This window comes from Culex pipiens, chromosome 3 (genome assembly GCF_016801865.2).
Source record: "Culex pipiens pallens isolate TS chromosome 3, TS_CPP_V2, whole genome shotgun sequence".
Classification (NCBI taxonomy): domain Eukaryota; kingdom Metazoa; phylum Arthropoda; class Insecta; order Diptera; family Culicidae; genus Culex; species Culex pipiens.
This window is the reverse complement of record NC_068939.1, coordinates 27,941,993-27,966,086: the sequence shown is the minus strand read 5'-3', so window position 1 is coordinate 27,966,086 and position 24,094 is coordinate 27,941,993. Positions and strand designations below refer to the sequence as shown.

General features: G+C 38.6%; 3 protein-coding genes across 6 annotated transcripts in view; 2 read left to right on the top strand and 1 right to left on the bottom strand.

Annotated features, from left to right (window-relative positions):
* LOC120425745 (talin-2) overlaps positions 1–5,910 on the top strand; it is a 105,549-nt gene extending 99,639 nt beyond the window's left edge. For 2 of the 4 annotated variants that reach the window (XM_039590390.2, XM_052711036.1), the window contains one exon: positions 4,453–5,910. In XM_039590390.2, the coding sequence (XP_039446324.1) occupies positions 4,453–4,897 (445 nt within the window). In that variant the 3' untranslated portion in view covers positions 4,898–5,910. The remainder of the gene's footprint in view (positions 1–4,452) is intronic. The other 2 variants (XM_039590372.2, XM_039590363.2) reach the window with 2 other exon arrangements.
* Positions 5,911–7,751: 1,841 nt separating this feature from the next.
* LOC120426117 (uncharacterized) lies at positions 7,752–9,017 on the top strand. Its single transcript, XM_039590821.2, has 2 exons — positions 7,752–8,391; positions 8,453–9,017. Exons 1-2 carry the CDS (start codon positions 7,840–7,842, stop codon positions 8,921–8,923), a joined length of 1,023 nt encoding a protein of 340 aa, XP_039446755.1. The 5' UTR covers positions 7,752–7,839; the 3' UTR covers positions 8,924–9,017.
* Positions 9,018–9,862: 845 nt separating this feature from the next.
* LOC120425899 (protein melted) overlaps positions 9,863–24,094 on the bottom strand; it is a 37,617-nt gene continuing 23,385 nt past the window's right edge. Inside the window, exons 2-6 of the mRNA XM_039590519.2 lie at positions 22,831–23,320; positions 17,600–17,848; positions 14,984–17,539; positions 14,742–14,924; positions 9,863–10,672 (exon numbers count right to left, since the gene is read on the bottom strand). Of these exons, the coding sequence (XP_039446453.1) occupies positions 10,598–10,672; positions 14,742–14,924; positions 14,984–17,539; positions 17,600–17,848; positions 22,831–22,935 (3,168 nt within the window). The 5' untranslated portion in view covers positions 22,936–23,320 and the 3' untranslated portion in view covers positions 9,863–10,597. The remainder of the gene's footprint in view (positions 10,673–14,741; positions 14,925–14,983; positions 17,540–17,599; positions 17,849–22,830; positions 23,321–24,094) is intronic.

The following is a 24,094-nucleotide window of genomic DNA, read 5'->3' as shown; positions in this document are numbered from 1 at the left end:
TTCTCACCCCTTCCTTAACATTTGTATTTGGTACTAGCAATGTGTCCGACAGACAACATTCACTACTTTTGTAGTTACCCCAATTCAAAACTTGCGAATCTCTATAACCCTCCGATTATCCTTCTTATAATGAATTTCAGTCAATTTGATCAAGTTGAAAACTCCATTATTAACCCCCCCTCCTCAAACACAAATCAATTAACACTTATTCACTAACAAATAACATCCAGTAAAATAAATATTTACCCAACCACCCAAAATCCAACATAATCAAAATGTTACTATCACTCATCAAGCTATCCATTCATACACAATTCAATTTATATCTCCATAAATACCCAAAATAACTAACAATCTCCAAAATCACTATTAATCAATTCACATTTACCGCAATTAACTCTCATAATCCATACCTCTTATCATCCTACACTTATACCAATATTCATTTTTTCCCCACATCTCCCAAATAAATGCAGACCATCATTCCTAAAATATCCATAAATTTAACCTGCTAGCAAAATTACAAATTTCTAACCATTGATACCTCCCTCTATCTCAACACCCAAATTTACTTTAAATAATTTAACACACATACATAAACTAAAATCCTAAATAATATAATCACTAAAAATATATTCTGACTTTCGTATCTCCTAATTAATAAAATCCCATCAATATTCCACAATCAACATTACCAAAAATAAAACATCTATAATATACATAATCAACCATATCACTTTACCATTTCTATTATATACAACACCATTCCAAATAAATCACTCCATTTTGCTCTATTCTTATGAAAGATTCTGTTAACTCTATACTAAATCTATTCAACACCAACACATCGATTATATTGTTCGATTCCTGAATCGGCAAATATTCAAACTTACTAATTTAATACCCGTATTTCACATATTAAACAATACAGCCATATATACCAAAACTTAAAAAATTTTACCACTAATAGCAATATCCAATCACCCCAAACACATATAAAACTCAACACCCCATACTTATCATAATTAAAAACATATACATTCCTTCCAATTATAAACATATGCTCAAATTTAATATTATATTATATGTCCCCTACCCCCCCCCCCTCCTCCCCATTACCATACCCACACACAGCTCCACTAAATCATCCCCAAATATACAAAACCTCCTCCCATTACTAATATATAACTAAACCCTACAACAAAAAACCTCCCAACCACCTATTTTCTATATATTTCTTCAATCACCTTTTCCCAATCACCCTCATACCACATACCCAATATTATACCCCCAAATCAAATAACACTCCCTAATATCTCCCAATCCACCCACCAATACACCCCCCCTCCCCCCAAACCCCACTAAAATCAATCTAACCCCCAAAAACACCCCCTATCATCCCCCCCAACCCTCTCACAAAAAACAAATAAAATCACATACACTCCCCCCACCCCCCAACAACCCCCCCACAAAAAACACCATCCAATAAATCACCCCAACACCCCACCCCCCCAACCTCAAATCATAACCCAAACACTACCACACAAAAACCCACCCAATAAACCCCCCTATCTAAACTTTCTCAATCACCATCCAAAAACCTACCATTCCACCTCACCCTCAACCACCAATTTATTTAAAACACCACTAAACAAACTACACTAATACCACCCAACATCCTAAATCCCCAAAAACCCCCTAAAATACCCCCCCCAAACCTCAAAATACCCCATCACCAAAATTACACCCCCCACCACAAAACCTAAAAACCCACAAAACCATCACCCAATAACACAAAATCCCCCCCCTACCTTAAACATATCCCAATCATACCAACACTCCCCAACCCCTAAATTCAATCCACCTCCCCAATAAACCTCAAAAACCCCATAATACTTTTTCCATCCCCAACCCCCACCAAAATTCCCCAGTTACAACCCACAATAAACCCCTAATTCCATCAACTCATATAAACAATTATCCCCACCCCAACCCTCCCACCACTAATCCATAAACCTCTTCTACAAAATACCCAAATAGCCTTAAATAACACTCTTATACACCTCTTATCACCCTCAAATTCATCCCCAAACCTTAAATAAATACACACCATCTCATCCACCATCCCCCACATCTCCCACACCTCCCCCTTTCCTATTTTAACCCCTTTCAAATCCTAAATCTTACCCCCCCCCACCCCCCAAACCCCAATCATCCAAACTACCCCAACCACCAACCCCCACAAACTCATCCAACTCCCTTACAAAATCCTCCCAACCCCCATATCCCACTCCACCTTCAATTAAATCAAAAAACACTCAAAATCCCAACCATAACCCCCATTCAAAAAAACCCCAACCACACAAAAATCCCCCTCACCCCCCACCACACACTTACCCCCTCACTTACCAACCATTCACACCTACCTTACAACCCAAAATTCCCACTCCTAAAAACACACTAAAAACTCAAAAAAACTCCCCCCCAAAACCCCTAACTAAAAATCCATACTTCCCACTCTTCCCAAAAATTACACCCAAAATACCACAACTTCCACACTTCCCAAACCTACCTAACTCCTACAATTCTAATAACCAAATCAATTACCCCCATCCAAACCATCAAAACCCCCACAAAATAAAAAAAATACTTCTAATTTACCCACCTCACAACTCAACCAACCAACTCCAAATCTAAATCACCCTTTAACCACCTCAACAAAAAAAACCCCAACAAATCAAACCAAAAAAAAACCACCCCCAACCCCACCACCAACAACCCAACCTATACAATCACATACCCCTTCAATACACATCCCCCAAATCTCCCCCCCCTATCTCACATTCTTCCACCCTTTCCCCCCCACACTAATACCCAAAAATATAACTATCCAACTCCCCCACATTCCCCCATCTCAATTCCCCACCTACCACCTACTTCAATCTATCACATCCAACACACAAAATCCACATTTTACATTTTTATTATTCATAATCCCCCTAACAACCTTAAAACCCCCCCACCCAAAACCCCTACAAATCCCCTACATCTCCCCCTAACCCCCCCAATTCATACAAAATCCCCAATTTCAGATCTTCAAACTAACCTTTCGAATGCATCTAAGAGAGTTGGAATTGATGAAGTTTTTCGGAAATGCGAGCAATTTTAAGATTTTTTATGTTTTTTCGACTTTAAACTTCAAAGCCCGTTTTACCCCACTTCCCTTTGTCGTAGAGGGCTCATATTTGGCATGAGTTCATCTAATGTATTAACAAACAAACGCTGAAATTTTTATCCAAATCGGAGCACCTCGATACGACCTATTACACATTGGTGAAAAACTCGCTCTTAAGCTTTCAATTCATGCAAAAAGTTCATAATTTTGTTTGAAATTGACAGAGTTATGTGCGATACAAAAAAAGGGGATCAAGTCTCCCCACTCTCCCCTATATTTTTAGTGCAAGCATTGACATTTCAACATAATATGGATGGATTAGGTCAATTTTAGAAAAAAATCGAAAATGAGTTATTGTCCGTTATCGTCGATGAGATTATTCCCGATAGAATTATCAAAATAATCAAATTCAATATTTAAAAAAAACCTTTCGTGAATTATTCTAAACCAGGCTTGTGATTTTTCGACATTTAAGTGAACAGTGACTGAGCGCTCCGTTCGCCTTCCGATTGACATTTTATGAAAATTCCAAACACCTTCTACATTCAAATGACTGCTGTCACCACGTACACAGCAAGAGTGAGAGAGCGTTGAGAGAGAAAGAAAGAGAGAGCACGTGCCTTGGTGTCGCGCGACTGATTGAGTGCCGAGCTCGGTTTTGCTCGTTTCAACTTCGCGTGCGTTCGGTTGAACACACGCTTTGCGTCATTTTTTTTTTGTCAATGATGAATGCTGACGCATTTCACGCATTTTCAGTCCCTGGAGGACTATGAAATTTTGATTTCATTTCAAATTCCGAGTGATTTTATAGCCTTTCCTTAGTGAGGAAGGCAAAAAGAGTTTGGTTTTACCAGAAATGAGAAAAAAAATGAATTTAACTTCCCAGAGAATTCCCTTATTACTTTGAATTTGTAAAAAAGACAGCACATTTAGTGGCATCTAACGGTTTACACGAAAATTTGCAAACGAATTTAATCCAGAAAATCTCAAAATCTATCCATTTTGTTTTGAATTTCTCTCTATGATTTTTTAGAGCGCAGTGAAATTCTTCTATCGATGATGAAAATAATTCTAAAGAATCTATGCAATATGTATTGGATAATAAGAGAATGTGACTAAAATATGTAGTTTTGCCCTTTCCACGAATGTCCTCCATTCCAAATTATGTACCACTTTCCTGCAACCAACGTTTTTTATGCGTAAACTTTGTAGTGTTAATTACCCATCAAAATTTGTCTAATATAAATCACCCGTTCACGTTCTTTCTCGCCATGCAGATACGAAACGCGTGTCTTTCCAACAGCAACCGCCACTACTAATCCAGCCCCTAACACCACCACCAACACCCCGTCAACCACCAACAACCTAATGAATGTAGAGCAGCAGTTCGCCAAACTAAACCTAGAGAATCACGATCAGGTGCAGCTTCGGCAGCACCATCACCACCTTCAACAACAGCAACAGCACCAGCTCCTCCAGCAAAGTCAGCAGCATTTTCGCACCAGCCCACTAAACCCAGCCGCCGCGATTAGTAGTAGTAGTAGCGGTAACAATGGTACTACAATGGTTAATGTTCTCGACAGCAGCAGCCAATCGTCGGCGGAGCAGCGGTTCTCGTCGTCCTCCTCCCATCAACAACAGCAGGTCATCACCAAGAAGATCCACATGACGACTTCGTCCACGTCGTCGACGATGAAGTCCAGCGGTGGCGAGTGGAAGTGAGCGTTGGATCCGCCCTGAGCAACATGTGCGACCCTCCCACGTGGTAATTGTTATTGTTGTAATTGTTTACCGGATTGTGAGTGTATAGAAAAAAAAGAGAGGTGGGGAAATCTGTAGATTGTAACGATCCCAAAATGTGCCTGTTTTAACCGCGACGTAGTGGCTAAAATCGATAGCTTCCATTGTGCGCGCCGTTTTTTAATGAGAGAAAAAGGTTAAATTGTTAAAACTTACTTACGAGCCTAGACTTAAGTGGAGAAGAAAAATAGTAGTGCCTCTAATTTTATTAACAAAAATGCCAAGTAACTAACGTGAAATGTTTTTTAAAACACAATGTATAACGAATAAAAAAATACATTTATTGTCCGTTGTTCGAAACAAGTAAGAAATTCACAAAGTGCCACCCGAACACACACTAAACTACGTTTTATAACAGTTTTTATGCGCACAATCGTTCGAGTTTTATTCGCAAAAAAAAACGTTTCTTTTTTACACACCACTAACGTGCCTCTTCACAAATGTTGGTTTTGAAATTTTAAAAATAAATTTAAAACACACCGTTTGCCTTAAAAAATAAATAAATATGCCAACGCAAAGTGCCATTCTCTGTTCCGCAAAACGAAAAAAATATTAAAAAAGTGTGCATTTGAAGCTTTGCACGGACAATCGTTAGCTTCACACGAGTAATAGCCAAATTTTTATACGTGAAATAAAATAACTTTTTCCCCCCGTCTCCCCTTAGATAATAGCATGGATATGAACACAGTAACGAGTATTTTATTTTTCTCTAATAAAGAATATTTTTATTACTTTTAAAAGTGGTATTGTGAAGGTTTGCCGAAAACCAAAACATTTTTGGGCAAAACTTTGCGCTGTTTTAATAAAATAAAAACGCAACAAAAAAAAAACACTTGTGCAAGAAACGCGAAACGCAAAAAATATGCAGTATAATACTAGAACAAAAAACGAGTAATTTTTAACCAATAAAGTGCTTTAAGTGAAATATATAAAAATTGCTCTTTCATTGGGTACGGTGAAATATCACAATTTTCCTCGGTATGGCTCACAAACTATTGTTTCAAATTAAAAAACAATTACCTAATGTTTATTATAGATTAAATAAGAATTATCTAATAAATAAAAACAGTGCCATTTATCAATGGTTTTGTCAAGTTCCTTTCAATCAAGTGTTTTCCCACTTAAAATCAAACCGATCTCACACTTTTGATCACACAAAAGCCTGTCAAGATTGATTTGGCAAGTTGATCAATTTTATTTTAAATTGACAATGACAATATTTTTTATTTTTATTATTCTACTTGCAGACCAAATAGCTCAAATCTGGAAATATGTTTCTATGATTTCTTAGGATGTTTTACGTAACATATCAAAAATGGTGAATATCTATTAACAGAATTCTGAGATATGATTTTATGAAAAAAATAAATTGAATTTACCTTGAAGCACCATGCGTCTCCAGCAAATGTTTTGAAAACTCTTTTCGATGGGGATGCATGGTAGTTTAAGTTCGATTGATATACTCAAATCCGATTTTTTTTTTCAAAGAGTCTTATCTCAGAATCCTGTTAATAGATATTCACCATTTTTGTATATTTTACGTAACTTATTCCGAAAATGCATAGACAAATATTTGCAGTTGTGAGCTCTGTGTTCCCGAGCCCTTCAAATCAGCAAACAACGTTTTCATTGGATCTGTAAGTGTATTCATCTATGTTTTTAAAATGTCTTAGTATTTTTCATTTAAAGTTATACTTTTCAACATTTATTTGAATTAAACGATTCATTGACTCAATGCATATGGACATTTGTCCTATAATTCTGTTCAAAGGGTGTTTTCGGAATTGCAAAAAACGTTGTATGGAACTCGCTGCAAAACTTGATTTTTTCATCAGTTGTTGTATTTATCCCTGCTCAACATTAAATTTGACTTTAAAACATAAAAATCAAATAATCTCATAGAAGTGACGTGTATTTTTATTTCACTTTATATATTTTTCAAAAAGCCTGTCAAATCTCCTACAAGTTTTGTCTTTGACCACTTTTTGATAAGATTTAACGGTTTTGAAATATTTAAATAATTTATGCCGTTCTCAAATGTCATGTGCAACTGACTCCGCTGCCAAAAATAACAGAATCGAATAGTAACCCTTTTCAAAACAATGCTGAAAAGTTTTACTTTTCAGCACTGAAATGGATGGATGGGTTGAAATGGATGAAAATAAACATTGTTATGCATGTTTCCATTGTGAAATTGGCTCAGGAACACGAATTTGATAAAATTATCACCAGGAAATTAAATCTAAAGGGTCCCCCGAGCAAAAATTTACACCTACAAAATTCACTAATAGAAAAAGTGTCAAAGCGTTATCAGTCTCAGATGGTAGTCCTAGATGTCCCCTACAAGCTCCAGGTCTAATCGAGTTGATATCTGGATATAACACTTTTTTATTTTAGTTTGAAAATTTTGCTTTTTCCACTAAAATGCCAATAACTTTCTTTAGATTTAACCAATTTAGATGCTTCACTCCGCATTTTGTTGCATTTGTTAATCCCTTTCAGATGCATTTTGAATTTTGAAATTTAATCGAATTTTGCCTAAGCTATAGCCTTTTAAAGATTTTTGACGTTTTTTTACCTTCAAACTTTGTGTCCCGATTTGCCCCACTTCCCGTTAACCTAGAGTGCTCATATTTTTGGAAAGATGCTAGTTTTATATGTACAAACAACCCCTGAATCGCGATCGCTCATTAAATGCAGCCTTGATTCCAAATGTTCCAAATGATCATCATTTTCCATTTTCAACCTGTTCCTATTCTTAAGGAAAGAGAACAATAGAAACTCATCTGTCAAAACAAAAGTCAACAAACGCGTGATCTGATCGGAAGAATCGCAAAGTGTTCGCAGAATTCGATCGAAAAAATATGTGGCCCTGTCCGTACTGTCGCGAGCTGCACCCGGTGGCCTCACGCGTGGACCACCTAACCATCCGCCACAACAGGTTCCCGTGTCTGAACTGTGACCTCGTCAGTGCCAGTGCCGAAGGGCTGACCAAACACGACCAAGAAATGCACCGCTATACGCTCAACGGTAACGGGGGACCTTCCGACGACGGTGGGTCCGTGGGACCGGTCATGGAGGTGTCCGGATTTATCATGGAAGTGCTGCTCACGCTGCGGGACATAAAGGAACAACAAAACGTTCAGTTTGGAACGCTGTCCGAGCAGATTGGTGCGATGCGTAGTGAGTTGGAGGAGGTCAAGCGGAGCGTGGATCAGCGATCGGATGCCTTGGTTGTGAAGATTATTGATGGACAGGGAGAGATGGAAAAGGTGCCTTTGGAGTTGTCGGGAGACATGATCTACACAGAGCAGTGGAACCCGAAGGACTACTTTCCGATCAATAGCGTAGAGCAACTCAAGCAGTTGGATGAAATCTCCCGATTGGCCGAGGAACATGCGCATTTCACGGATCTGGTAAGAGCAGTTAGTGTGTACTAAGTTGGTTATCATCACTTTAGATTATTTTTTTTTACAGAACATCACCCTCGAATCCCAAAATCCTGACGGTTGGAACCCAAATGGATTGGTCGAATTTTGCAAAACCTTCGACCGGACGTTCGCCCTGAAACTTTTCGTAACCCCGGAAGAAACTCCACAGCAGTGTATTTCACTTGGCGATTATAAGGCCTTTTTGGGGGTCTTGAGCGAATCCTGGAAGGCGGCCGGTCCCAAACGCATCAACCGCCGGCTGCGCCACTATCTGAAGTTGAACCGGGAAAATATTAACAAGACCAACGACATCGCCCCTCAGATCAATTCCACCTCGGATGAGGTTGATCGCAACGTCAACGGCAAGCGGGTTAACTCAGCACCGGCGCCGGACCAGTCTCAGGACTTTGTCGTGGTCAAGAGACGTCGCGGAACGATTATGAAACTGACCAAATTCAAGCAGGAACATCAGCAGCTCCAGGATCGAGGGCTGTCTGGCAACGGAAGTTGTAGGTAGAGAGTTTCGCAGTCGAAACTGAAAAGTTGCGTGTATTATATAAACATTGACTATCGAAAATCGTTAATTTAAGCCAGCTGTTTTTTAAATAAATAAACAGACAGAATTGTAAATTGAATTTAATATTTTTTCTGCATTTTTAGTCCTGACCTAGGTCCAGACTCGATTATCTGAAGCCTTAATTATCCGAAGTTTCAGTTACCTATCCAAAAGTTTTTTAAGAACTTAATTTATTCGAATCAAGGACAAAAACAGTTTTTTCTTAAGCAGGTTTTTAAGATTACGACAAACAAACTTGCACTTTTTGACAGTTGGCCTGCTTTTTTTGTTTGCCTGCATTTGTTTGCAGAAACGTCAGCCTGCACTGCTTTTCACAAGCAGGAACATAACCAAAATTTTAGGCACCCTCAGCAAACGTCAAATCAGCTTCTTTTTCCGGCTCTCTTTCGGAAAAGATCTGGCAGAAATTTTGTATTGTTTGACGTTTGCGGGGAGTGTCAAAAAAATGTAAACAAATCTGTCCGTGCATCAGCCAATCCAGGTTTTTAAGCGAAGATGGCGTTCGAATGGTGAACATCCGAAATGTCAAAATCGCACAGTAGCACCAACATTAGAAAACGAATGTGGCTGTCATGCCATGGCACACTTTTTTCGGAATATTGGTACCACTGCGTGATTTTGACATGTCGGACGTTCACCATTCGAACGCCATCTTCGCTTAAAAACCTGGATACAGTTTGAGTTGTTTGCGAGTTTGGCAAACTGTTAAACAGGTCAAACACGAAAAGGTGTGAGTTTGTTTGTTTGCTTGTCATTGTCTAATATCTGCTTAATTCTCAACATTAAAACCAAGCAAAGCGAACATTAAAACCAAGATCCTCCAAAAGTTAAAGTATGTATTTGTTGCAGGGCCTTTTCTTTCAAAGAATCACGCTCAGCTTATTTTTGTCAACATTTATCAATTGATTAATTTACTGTCACTTTTATCCATGTAATAAATAGAGTAATCTGCTCAGTTTTTCTTTTTTGTAATTTTAGTTTATCAAAACGGCTTGTTTCGAACAATATCAGCGGCCGCGTGGTACATTCATGCTCAAGGGTTGCTTCGATATGTGGTAGAGGTGTTATTTTTAATTATAGGGCATAGAAAACTTAACAATTCGAATCTTCTTATTCTTGACATGTAAAACGTCAACGTGACATACTCACTAGTTAATAGAAACGAGGGAAGTGGGAAGACCAGGTCGAAAATTTACCAATAAATAGAATTCACGAGATAACTTGATGCAAAACGGGGGTTCGTTAAAAGTTATGATAGTATTTCGCATTTTTATGATGCTTCTCACTTGAAATCAATTTTAAATTGACACGTTAGATTTTTTTTTACTCTTGTTTGGCTGCTTACACTTTAAGTATCCTAACTGGCTAGTAACGTTCATTGCTCTTAGTTGTTATCATATGTCTTTAAATATACTTTACTTATCATCACGGCGACGACGGATTGTCCTTAAATTAAGTAACATTCATGTTTTGATTGGCTTGTTTGATTCCTATTGACCTTAATGTGGAAGGAAATGCTGATTCTATAGGTAGGATGTGACAACATTAAGTACTCGATATTCCATAAGTCTTCACGTTCGTTAAGGGTGCTGCGTAAAATGTGATATGTTTAGCCTAGAACACGGTCCGACTGTTGCCGAGGCTTCGTGCCGGGAGACTGTTGGTGCGGGTCGTGGGACTGTCACGGGCCTGATGTTCATGGGAAAATAAAATTTGATCAGTTTTTTTTGAAAATAATAAATTATTGAGATTAAGTAAGTATTCTTTTCGAATTATATTCAAGGGTACACAGCAACCAGGGAAGTTTATTCTTCTTATATAAAAAATTGGAATTATGGACCCAACCGAGAAGGCCAAGGCAATGCTGTAGAGCGAATAATTTGATTTGATTTTTTTGGACCCAATCCTGAAATAATTTGAATATTTTTTTTTGTTTACAATTTTAAAGAAAGCGTTTAAATTCTCGACTTTTTTTATTAGGTCTTATTAACATATGAAAGACAATAGCTTATATGACCTTTTCAAATCAAAACAAACTCTGGAATTATATTCGGGACTCTGGTTGATGTGTACAGTTAAGCTCAACGACCCAAAACAACGTGGTGTTTATCACATTCCAGAATTTATCGATCTACTATCAACAACTGACGTTCAAGAAAATCTCGATGTGTACGAAACATTATTTAAAAATTTAAAAATTTAAATATCATTTTTTTTTTTAATTTTCAAAACTCTTCAAAAACCAAATATGTAAAATTGTTCTCTCTACAGGTATTGCGCCTTGGCGTCCTCGATTTCGAGATTCCTTCTTGAAACTAGGTGTCCGAACATCTAAACTTCCATTCGCCTCAGAATTCAATCTGACGACCTTTGGATTGTGAGTCCAACTGCCTACCAGCGACTCTACCGAGACAGGACCCAGGGAAATGACCTGAACTGAGCTAACGGCATAACCTCTACACAGAAAAAAAAAGTTGAGTTTTGGAATGTTGAAAATTTGGTAGGTTGAATATTACCTCTGTTTTTGAGTAATATTATTGCTTATTGCGAGATAAAATCACGTTTTTCCTTCGCTGTGAGTGACAGGAGATTATTGCCGCCTTATAGAGAAGAAAAGCAACTCGCGACAAAATTTTGAGCCTGGAATTTTGACAGGTATGAGTTTTATAAAGTATTCGCCTCCTTTTCTCTCCCTAATCTAATCTAATCTAATCAGACCCTAGCGCAGCCAATCTTTCGAAGGGATCCTGGAGAGTGCCTTAGGTTAGATGACGCCTAGCACTCTTCTTGTCATTTATTAACATTTGCAGTGTGCCATTGCATTAGAATGCATTGAAACATCACAAGCGTTAAAGCGGCCAGGCCTACTGCGTAAAGCCGTAACGCAGAGATGATTCGTAATTGGGTTGAGTTTGAGCACAGAGTGTTCGAACAACAACACAATTCTGAATCGACAGGGGAGGAAGAAGCGTGGGGACACACCACCATACGCTCCGAGATTTTGGTTGTATTCGTTGGGAGCGCCATGCTAAGAAGGTTTGGTACTCCGGGACCCTCTGGGATGGGACATTGTATTTCCACGAATGCCCTGGACACTATTTGCCGTGGTTATAGCGCCACAACTCGCTCTCTGTAACAGTATTCCTAATTCCAGTCCACGCTCACCAAGTCGTCATGGCCTAGTGGTTAGCATTTTTGCTTACCAATCCAAAGGACGGATGCTCGAACCCCGCCTTGAGCGACTTTGATTTTTCGTTCATATTCATCATTTCAAATTTATGTGTTCTTAACTTTCTCGTTGGGAGCAGATGGGAATCGAACCCAGAACCATTCGCTTACAAAGCGAACACCGTAACCAGTCAGCCACGGCCGCTCCTATTCGCCTCCTTTTCTCTCCCACAGAAAAACTGGGGACAATGTAGCTGTCAAACTAGGCCAAAATGTTAAAGTCACTCACAAAATGAACTTTGAGTGATTTGAGTTCATTCCTGACGTCACGATTTTCTCCTCTATTACCGCAGTGTAAAAATCAGCAAGTTGAACTGAAATTCTGCGTTGATTTGGCTGTCAACTTGGTTTGTTTTTAATATTTTCCAAAAAGTCAGCTCAAAACTCAAGGCAACATTTGACAACAGCCAATAGAGGAGAAAAGCAACTCGCGACAAAATTTTGAGGCTAGGAATTTTGACAGGTATGATTTTCATAAAGTATTCGCCTCCTTTTCTCTCTCACAGAAAACTAAGGACAATGTACCTGTCAAACTAGGCCAAACTGTTAAAGTCACTCACAGAATGAACTATGAGTGATTTGAGTTCATTTCTGACGTCACGATTTTCTCCTCAATAATTTGTTCTGCGGTTGTCATGCGGCTGTCATGCGACCATTATCTTGCGGTCGTGTCACCGCGCGTGAACTCTAATTATTGACGTCCGCAGTAATACATAAAAAATGTGTAAAAATGTGAACCTGATGAATATTCATCAAAAACTGATAAAAATTCATCATTTTCTGGGGTAAAATTAATAATTTTTTTTACCACAAAATCTGTCATCATTTCCTGATGAATATTACCATCATTTTTTATCTGTGTAGGTAAGACCAGGGCCAACATTTACTTCAAAAACTGGGGTGAGTGGCCACCGCGCTTACCACTACACCACCGGTTCCGATTCTTGATACTTTCTAAATATTGTTTTTATATTTTTAATCTTCCATACTTTGAATTTGTTTTAAAATAATAAAAAAAAACATTTATTCTTAAAAAATTTTATTTGTAAAATTAGCAAATAAAAAAAATGTTTTTTTTTCTATTTTTATTTCATTAAAATTTTAAAGTTTTCTGATAATATTGTTTTGCCCCTGATTTTCCGGGCCGATTTTTAAGGGAAAGGTGACATCAACTTTGAAAAATGTTTGCAATGCCTAAATATTTGTATTTAAAATGTTGAGAAAATTTAACAAAAATTCCACTCAGTCCAACTGAGGTGAGATGCAACCACGCTTACCACTACACCACCGGTCCAATTTCTTGATTTTTTTTGAATTTTGTTTTTTTTTTTAATCTTTGATACTTTTAATTTTTTTTATTGTTTTTTTTTAATTTTCTTGAATCTGGTTTTAATTTTTTATAAGGTAAAAAAATCAATATCACGTCCTTTTGAAATGATAGTCTTGATTTTTTTTGAAAATATTGATTTTGAAGAGATCGGAAAATTTCACGAATGTTTCATATTTTAACATTGAAAATCGGACCATTAGTTGCTGAGATATCGACGTTAGATAATTATGGGTTGTTTGGGTGAGACTTAAAAAACATCGATTTTCCAGTTTTCAAACCTTTGCATGGCAATTCTCAGCAACTAAGGGTCGTATCAACAAAGTTCAAAAAAGCAAAATATAGACAATTTTCTTAGCATTTCAAAAATATTTTTTTTCAAAAGTGGGCAAACATGGGCACTAATTCTGAAAAATGAATAACAGCGACTATTTTCAAAAAAGTTATCTAAAAATGGCTATATTTTGAAAACAGTGCACTTTATCAAAATTTCACTAAAGTACTTTTTGATTGCAAATTCGATTTTACATCGAAAAATGAAGTTGAAAAATTATTGCGACCAATATTTCGATTTTTTGAAAAAATCAGTATTGATTCAAAAATTCATCTCGCGTTCAAAAATTTTTTGCTCGTTCTGAAAATTTCCCAAAAGTTGGCATTTGTTGTCTCCTAAAATATACCAGAAAACAAAAAAAAAAAAAGAGATTTTTTTGCAAATCAAGTTTTAGTGACAAAAAGTGAAATGCAAAATCACCAATTTTTTTTACCGTGTATCATTTTTTTCAGTGTAGTCCTTATCCAAACCTACACTCAAAGTAAAAAGTATCCTTTTTTTAAGTTCACCCGTCGTCATTCTTTAAAAGGGTATCGAAAATGTACTAAATTTGACATACCCTTTTAAAAGGCTGACGCCGGGTGAACTTTAAAAAAGGATAGAAAGTATCCTTTTTGAGGATTGAAAGTACCCTTTAAAAAAAAATCTGATTAAAATTTAGAAGCCTGTGTGCTGTGCTCTTGTACTTATCTTGCTGGGATTCTTATCTATATAGAAAAATATAGCACACGGGCATCGACTTATTGAACATTCCAAAACTCTTTGAATAAAGAATTTTTAATTCTAAATTCATAAATGAAAACTGGTGCCAAATATCTGCAAAGCCTAAAATGTTTCTTTATGGCGCTACCCTTTAACGATCCACTCACCTGCGAATGCGCCAGCACGATACTCAAGCACTGCACCCACTCCTCCGCCTTGTTCCCGTCCTTCGGCTTCAGTATCAACGTCTGATCGCCGGTGAAGATCTCGAACGCCTTCGGAATGTTGCGCGCCCCGCGACTCACCTTCACCGACCGGATCTGGTTCACGTCGATGCTTTCGCCGCCGGTCTAAAAACAATCGAATTTTAGTTAATTTTGTTGGATTTGAAAGTGGGGTTTGTACTCACCGATCCCTTGCAGGACAGATGCGCTCCGGACAGGGTGAAGTAGCGGGTGCGCCACCGTCGGAACAACCGCCACTTGCCCTTCTTTTCCTTGAGCTGCCCCTCGATGACCGGTTGATTGTTGCCGTGCAGGAATCCCATCGCCTTTTCCGGGTGGTTGCACAGGAAGCAGCCCCACTGGAACTGCAGATCCTCGGTGCTGGCCCCTTCCGGCGTGCTGCTGACGGCACCGAGCTCGAACACGTCGAAGAAGCCCGCGTTGCGAAGTTCGTTGACCAACGCTTCTTGCTCCTTGACGTTGGGGAAGGCGCTCGTGACTAGCGTGATGAAGGTTCGTGTCTCGCACTTGAGCGTGTCCCAGCAGTGCTTGAGTCGACTCACGCTCGGATCCCAACTGCTGAGAGCGTTTTGCGGGGCACGGGCCTGGAGGTCAAGGAACATCAGGTGAATCCAGGTTCGCGGGTTGCGAGTCCGCATGGTGAACATGGTCCGCGAGTAGAGACAGTGCGGGCCGCGGACTTGGCAGGCAAAGTGCAGTTTGGCCGTCTTTTTGGCGCGACGTTCCTCGATGATACACTTGGCCGGCGGGGGCAATCGCTGGGCAACGCTCTCCGTGAAGGCTTTGATCTTGTCCAGATGCTTCTCGCAAAAGTGTTGGATCGTGTCCCGCATTGGGTAAGGTTCAAACACGCTCATTCGCTGATTGACCGTCCCTGCGTTGAGCAGTGTCACACTTCGGTTGTCGTTCCTTCTCGGGGTGACCTTCGTCGCCGGACCGGAAACACTCACCTGGTTCCCCGAGTCTTCATTCGAGTCTAACGAGTGCGTTGTCAGCTGGGGCGATGTCTGCTGGGAATGGTTGTTGAACATTGTCGGCGATGCCGGTGAAGCATGATGAACCTGAACCATCCCGATCGACCCCGTCGACTGGTTCAACCCGCCGAGTGAGTTCTTCCCCAGCGCTCCAGCCGATCCCATAAGCGTGTTTGGTCCCTGTGAGTACGGTCGTTGTCCGCGCGTTGGCGAAGTCGTCACCGTTACACCTCCCGAGGTGATCTTCGTCTGCGGAATGCCCCACTTGTTCTCTCCGGTGATCATCACGTGCTGACTCAGCGGGGGTGGAACCGGCGAGCTGAAGTTGGCCACGCTGTTGTTTTTGTTGGCGGCCAACGCAATCGCAACGTTGCCACTGGAATGACTGTTCAGGATATTGCTGTTCGAGTTGGAACCACCTCCGGCACTGATGCTGCTGCCGTCGATGACACTGGCACGGTTGTTTGTTCCCGGACCGGACGGAGGTAGCGGTTTGCCAGACTCGTCAAGTACGATATCACCACCGTTGTACTGTCCAATCAACTGCGACGAGCTCAACCGCGTCATCGACTTGTGCAGTCCACCAACCGATCCTCCGGCAATGTTTAACCGGGTCATGCTTTTGTTCCCACCTCCACCGGAGTGCAACCTGCCGGTGCTCCTCGAATCGCCCAGCTTCGCTCGCCTCGTGTAACCCGTGTGGGGCGGCGTCGGCGGAACCGCGACAGGCGTGCTATTTGCCGAGTTCATAAAGTTCGTCAGCAGCGCCGGATGGATCGAGGTCGAGGTCGTGGTGGTTCCGTTCGAGGTGTTGATGACCGTCGTGTGACCGTTGCTGGTAGCAGATGTTGGAGTTGCGGCGGTCGACGACGTCATCACGGCCACGTTTGGCGTTTTGGAAAAGATTGGCCGCGTGTCCAGCGTGACTGGCGGGGTTGTTACGGTGGTGGCAGTCGTTGTCGTTACCGGTAGGGTCGCGGAAGAGTTCAAATTCACTATGGTCACTCCTCCGGGTGTCTGCTTGATCTGATTGTTGTTCAGCTGGCGTTGCCGAACCACGGAAGTGACCTTGTCGGTGAAGAGTACCGGATATTTGGTGCACAACTTGGTGGCCTCGTTGAGCAGGATTGTTTGTAGCGGTCGATCCGCCTTCGGGAGATATTCCAACACAAAGTCCAGTGCCACCTGGGCACGATCCTTGCTTGATTTGCCAATCGCTGACAAGATCTGCGCCGCAAACCCGATCGTCTGCGGAACCACCAACGCCACATTCTTCACCGACTCACTGTACTCGCTCATCTTGATCGGCTTAAACTCGGACAACTTCAAAATCACCAACATCACCGCCGTCGAAATTGGCGCCTTCTGAGCCAACTCAAACAGCTGTGGAATGCACTCAACCAGCGAACCCGGCTTATTCTTGGCGATCGCCACCAACAGCTGCAGGATCACAATCTGCTCCTGCAGCTCACACTTGGGAATGATCTCGACGAATCGCTCGGCCTCGGCGTTGATCTGCTCGGGAGCAGCCTCGTAAATCTGCGACAGCACGTGGCACAGGCCGTAGTTACCGTTGAGCAGCGATTCCAGAATCAGGGCGACGTGTGGCGACAACAGGTACGAATACTCGATCGCCGCCGACGAAAGATAACTTGCCAGATTCCGTGACAACTCCAGGTTGCCCTTGTTCAGGAACTTGACGGCCACCGGCAGTGTCACCTCCATCACGTGCTTTTTGTTGTAGTTCTAAAATTTAAGAAGTAGCTTAGACAATTTCCCCTAGACAAAAAAAAAAAAAATGCTCACCAGAAAGATGCTCGAAATGATGTCGGAGGAAATCTTGGCGTGGGGCGGGTCCAACTCCCGGCTGGACGGCTTCAGGTTGTACTTGAGGCAGGTCTCGAGCAGCCCGACCAGGCCGGCGCAGTGCTTCTCGATGGTGCAGGTCTTCTTGATGCATGACGTGACGCGGTTGATGCAGATCTCGATCACCGACTGGTCGTTGCTGTTCTGCAGGTAGTCCTCGTGGCTGATGATCGTGGATATTTCGTCGAGCTGTGTTTAAGTGTTGATGATGATGTTATAACAAGTATTTGAAACATATTATGTACGGGCGTCAAAGGATTGACAAGAAGCATAAACTTAAATATATTTTAATTACACGGAGAAAAAAACAGTTCTCAAAATCGTCAACAAGCGTGCATTAAATTCGGAACCACGAACAAAGTTTTCAAATTTCATCATACGGTTTTGCTAACCGATTTTGGGAATGTTTTTTCTCCGTGTATCTAAATATGTTAACCCTCTACAACCTAACCCCGCCTTTAGACGGGCTTCGATCTAAAAAATCGCCAAAAATCAATTTCCCAACCGATTTTTGATTTTTAAAAAGCATTGGAAAGAAGAACTCTCAAAATTTTAGAAAATTTAAGGGTTGGAAGTTTAACTTGTTTTAGGCTGGTACAAATATTTTTAAAAGTTTTTGTCACCCCCCCCTTCAAAATTGGCCCTAAAAATCAGGGGGCAAAAAAATATTTTTACAATAAACTTCAAAATTTCAATGAAAATTCAAGTGCAACCAGCTTAAATCAAATTAAAATACATTCTCCTGCGTTTAAAATCATTTTTAGCATGTTTGGGTTTAATAAAAAATCTTAAGATTTTTTGAAAATTTTCGATGCAAAATCTTTTTTTTTCGATACAATTTTTGTTTTTGTCAGATCTTAGATTTTTTGAAAACTAATGATTGCAAAACAACTGAACTAGTGTAAAATGCATTTTAAAACACTTTTTTCATTTAAATGTGAAGACTATGGCTTGTTATTTAAATTTTTATATTTTTTTATTTTTTTGCCCCCCCCTTGACCTCGGCCAGGGCCGAGGGACAAAAACTTTTTTAAATATTTGCATCGGCCTTATGTGACTTTGCCAATGTTTTTAAAAATGTAATTTTTTTAGGGGTCAATTTGGCTGTGTTTTTACTAAAATTTCCTATATTTTCAGCAAATAGAAGTATGCAGTAATTTTTGTAGTGTCCCAGACTATGCCTCTACGCATTTTTTTGCAATTTAAATGATGATGGTGCGATTCTATAGCAGAAAATGTGAAAAACATGCAAAAAATTGAAAAAGTGACTGTAAAAACATGAAAAAATTAGACAGGCGAAATGTAATTATATTAGGTGGTAGAGTAGGCCAAATACTACCAAAAACAAACATAAACTAAACAAGATAAATGCAAATTAAAATACTAAAAATGAAACAAGAAAAACATAAAACAAGAGAAGTAAAGTTTTTCGTAGAAAAAAAGTTGCTCAAAATGACCTCCTGATCACGGGAAAAATATATATTTTCGAAAAAAAAAATTTGGGCAGTAGAGGGTTAATTTTAAATTTAACATCGTATCATAGCGGTTTGGTGTAACGTGACACTAATTCTTTTTCATTTACCACAACAGAAGGTTCTTTTGCAGCAATACGTAATTTAAAGTCGCGACTCCTCTCGAAAATGCTGCGTCATTTGTGGATAATACTCAATTTGTAGCTCGAAATGTTAATGATTTGGAAATTTGTTGTTAAGAGAATTGTAAAATTCTGAAAACATGTATTTTTTTATATTAATAGGCAAAAATAGTTTTAAAACCTCTGTTATTTTTCGTTACTCAACTGTTAGACATGACATTTTTTGGGAATTTTAATATTCTTTTCGAATTTGCAACCACCCAGAAGACATTTTATTTCTTTTTAAATTTTTTTGTAACTTAGTAGTAACATTGTTCATAGCGTAACTATTTTCCGTAAAGCTGTAAAGCAGACAATCACAAAAAAATATATTCACAAGTTAGGGGTTTGTTTGACAACAATACTAGTTATCGCTATTTCACTTAAAAGGTTATGAATGTTGAGATTTTTTTTAAAATATTTCTGTTAGTAATGCAAAATAAAATTCGCAATTGAGAAGTGGTTCCGTTAAATTTTGATAAAAAGGTTAAAAAAATAGGGAAAAACCTTTATTTTTTTTGTGTCTTTGGGCAGTAGAGGGTTAATTTTAAATTTAACATCGTATCATAGCGGTTTGGTGTAACGTGACACTAATTCTTTTTCATTTACCACAACAGAAGGTTCTTTTGCAGCAATACGTAATTTAAAGTCGCGACTCCTCTCGAAAATGCTGCGTCATTTGTGGATAATACTCAATTTGTAGCTCGAAATGTTAATGATTTGGAAATTTGTTGTTAAGAGAATTGTAAAATTCTGAAAACATGTATTTTTTTATATTAATAGGCAAAAATAGTTTTAAAACCTCTGTTATTTTTCGTTACTCAACTGTTAGACATGACATTTTTTGGGAATTTTAATATTCTTTTCGAATTTGCAACCACCCAGAAGGCATTTTATTTCTTTTTAAATTTTTTTGTAACTTAGTAGTAACATTGTTCATAGCGTAACTATTTTCCGTAAAGCTGTAAAGCAGACAATCACAAAAAAATATATTCACAAGTTAGGGGTTTGTTTGACAACAATACTAGTTATCGCTATTTCACTTAAAAGGTTATGAATGTTGAGATTTTTTTTTAAAATATTTCTGTTAGTAATGCAAAATAAAATTTGCAATTGAGAAGTGGTTCCGTTAAATTTTGATAAAAAGGTTAAAAAAATAGGGAAAAACCTTTATTTTTTTTGTGTCATTTAGCGAAATTAAAATAATCCAAAATGTAAAATTTCAAAAATTTCAAATTTTTAGGAGCTTTAAAATTTTATCATTAAAAAAATTAATTAAAACATTTGAAAATCCTTACATCCTAAAATATGTAAGTTTTCAAATGCTCAAATTCTTAAATGCCGTCATTTTTACAATAATTTCATTGAGATCAATTAACTTCGGAGCATTTTTCCAGTTATATTTTAAGCAGACACCTTAAAATTGATAAAATAAAAATTTCGTGATTAGATTATTCAGAGTGAAATTTTTGTTAGAACTTCGGATAATCGAGTAGAACTGTTTATATTTTTAACATTTAACGCTTAAGTTTTGAATTCTCACATATTTAATTTTATGAATTTTAACATTTTGATTAATTTTTTTTTATTTTGAAACTTTTGATTTTTTGGGTTTCAATTTTACAATTTTTGAATATCCGATTCTTTCAATTTTAGATTTTTCAATTAGTTGAATTATGAAATTTTGAAATTTTTAAATTGTTGAATCTTGAAATTATTGCATTTGCAAATTTCTGAATATCTATAATTTTGGAATTTTTAAACTATAGGAATTCAGAATTTCATATTTTTTTTTATTGAATTTGAAAACAAATATTTTTTTTAATTCAAAGCCTTTCATTTTTTAAAATTTTGAAATCATAGTTTTTTTCAAATCCAAATCTTTAATTTTTTGAATTTTCTATTTTTTTTATTTTTTTTTGTTTTGTCGATTTTTTATTTTTGAATTTTGATTTTTAAAAATTTTAATGTGTTGAATTTTCACGGGTGCGGGACATTTCACCGAATTTCGTTTCGCCGAATGGACATTTCGCCGAAGGTCGTTTCGTCGAATGGGTCGTTTCGCCGAATGGACTTTTCGCCGAATGGACACGAAAAAGGAAAAAATAAAAAAAAGAAAAGGATAAAAAAGTATAAAAAAGGGTTTGAGAGTTTTTGCATTCTTTCAAACATGAATCGTTCTTTGTTTTAGCTTTTGGTAATTTTGGTGTTTTTATATTTTTGTTTACCTTTAATTTTAATCTTTTTTTTTAATTCGGCGAAATGTCCATTCGGCGAAACGACCTTCGGCGAAATGTCCATTCGGCGAAACGATATTCGGCGAAACGTACCAGATTCATTTTCACTTTGTTTAATTCTAAAATCTTAGAATTTGATTTTTTTTCCAAGGTCAAACATTTTTAAATTTTTGAATATTTTTTTTAAATTCTTTTAACGCTCTACAACCTAACCCCGCCGCTAGACGGGCTTCAATCAATTTTTTATCTTTAAAAAGCATTGAAAAGAAGAGCTGTTAAAATTTTAGAAAATTTCAGGGTTGGAAGGTTAACTTGTTTTATGTGACTTTGCCAATGTTTTTAAAAATGTATTTTTTGTAAGGGGTCAACTTTGGCTGTGTTTTGTTTACTAACATTTCCTATATTTTCTGTAAAAAGAAGTATGTAGTAATTTTTGTAGTGTCCCAGACTATTCCCAACGCACGGAACAAATAAAAAATTTCGAAAAAAAATTTGGGCAGTCGAAGGTTAATTTAAATTTCGAATTTTCAGACTTTTCAAAAAATCAAATCAAATTATTCGCTCTACAGCATTGCCTTGGCGTTCTCGATTACGAGATTCCTACTCGAAACTAGGTGTCCGAAGGCTTGATTGTTGAGGCAATTGCAAACCTCTTTTTACACCTAAGCTTCCATCCACCCCGGGATTCGAACTGACGACCTTTGGATTGTGAGTCCAACTGCCTACCAGCGACTCCACCGAGGCAGGACCCAGGGAGACGACTCCTACACCTGGACTGAGCTAACGACCTAACCTCTAGGTTAGACCGGGACCAACATTTACTTCCCTTCCGACGGAAGGCGTGATCAGACAAATCTCGTCTCAAAATTTGCCACCGGGGCCTTCTGGGATCAAACCCAGGCCGACTGGGTGAGAGGCAATCACGCTTATCCCTACACCACGGTCCCGGCTTGTAGACTTTTAAATAAAATAAAAAATGTGAAAGGATGGACAAACAATTAAAGTTTTATGGAAATATTAAAAAGACGACAACTATTTAAACAATATTATTGAAAAAAAGGGATAGGATTTTGCCAAAGTTTGAATTTTTGAATAAAACAACGTTTTTCTTGAAAATGCAAAAAAAAAACAAAAAATCAGAATTTGGTTGAACTGACAACAAAAACTCAACGCATTCCAAACCTCCCAAATATTTCAAAACACACTTTTCACGTCCAATTAGAACCTTGCCACCACGGATCACACCTGACAACCATAACATAAAACACACGTGCTTGCTCGCCTGTGTAGGATATACTCACCACTTCATTCAGGTCATTAACGATCTCGTAGTCGGCCACCGAGAAGAGTTCGCCGGCCCGCGACAGGTCCCGCTTGGACAGAACCGTTGTGAACAGGTCGTGCATCTTGGCATCAACTCTAAATTCTTCACTCACTCACTAAATAGAGATTCACTCTCTCTCTCTCGCATGCACACACTGCACTTGGGTTGAACTATTCAAACATGGACGTTAATTTTTGAACACGACCCACCGCGACTCGTTTCGGTGATCTCACTTGAAAATAGCTTCATCACAAACTGCGGCCTTGGTTCGTTCTGGGGTGACACCGCGGACGACGATGGAGGGTTTCCCGCGACGACGTTGAAGACATGCCGGCTTTTCCTCTCACTTGGGACTACTAATGGAGTGCCAATCGGTGGGCCAACGAAACCAAGCGATCGGGGTGCATTGCGCTGGCGGTCGGTCTGGAAGCTATTCTGGCGGTGTGGCCTCGTCGGCGTGTCAGAATCTGCGAAAAATAAAACCGAGAGCGAGGAAAGTCGCGGATTAAGTTTGGAGATTAATGATACTGTAGACGGCGCGCCGTGGGGTTAAATTTAGATTGGCGTTGACGATGCACAGTGGGTGTGGTGTGGTTGTGCAATTTTAATCAATTTTACTTTATACTTTTTTTGTGAAACTTTTAATAGTAACATGTAAACCCTCTTTGAATAAACTAATAATTGAGAATTTTATATAGATGTAAACCAAAATATTTTGTTTGAGTTTATTAGTATTTAATGAGTTAACTTATTTTTAACATTCCAACGCCCAAGGCTCCAAAAAAGTTGGAACGGTAACTTCAACTCAATAGTTCTCGGGCATAACTCAACCAATCAAGATGATTCTGCTTTCCAGTGATTTGTTAGGATGTCTAGATAATTCTAGAACTTTGCAGAACTTAATTTGATCAAATCTGTAATTTTTGCGATCAAAAACATCGTTCCAACTTTTTTTTTCCGCGTGTAAAAAATAATTCGCCAAAAATTCCGCGGAGGCAGTCGTTTTAAAAAAAGTTGGAACGATGTTTTCGGTCGCAGAAATTACAGATTTGTTCAAATCAAGTTCTGCAAAATTTTAGGATCATCTAGACATCCTTACAAATCGCTGGAAACAAGAATCGTCCCGATTGGTTGAGTAATGCCCGAGAATCAGCGAGTTGAAGTTACCGTTCCAACTTTTTTGGGAGGCTTGGGCGTCCGTGTAAGTTGGACATGCGTTGGGCGTTCCAGTGTTAAATCAA

Coding starts and splice junctions, on each gene's coding strand:
- LOC120426117 (XM_039590821.2), top strand. CDS start 7,840: ATGTGGCCCTGTCCGTACTGTCGCGAGCTGCACCCGGTGGCCTCACGC. Junction 8,392..8,452: donor ATGCGCATTTCACGGATCTG/GTAAGAGCAGTT, acceptor TTTTTTTTACAG/AACATCACCCTCGAATCCCA.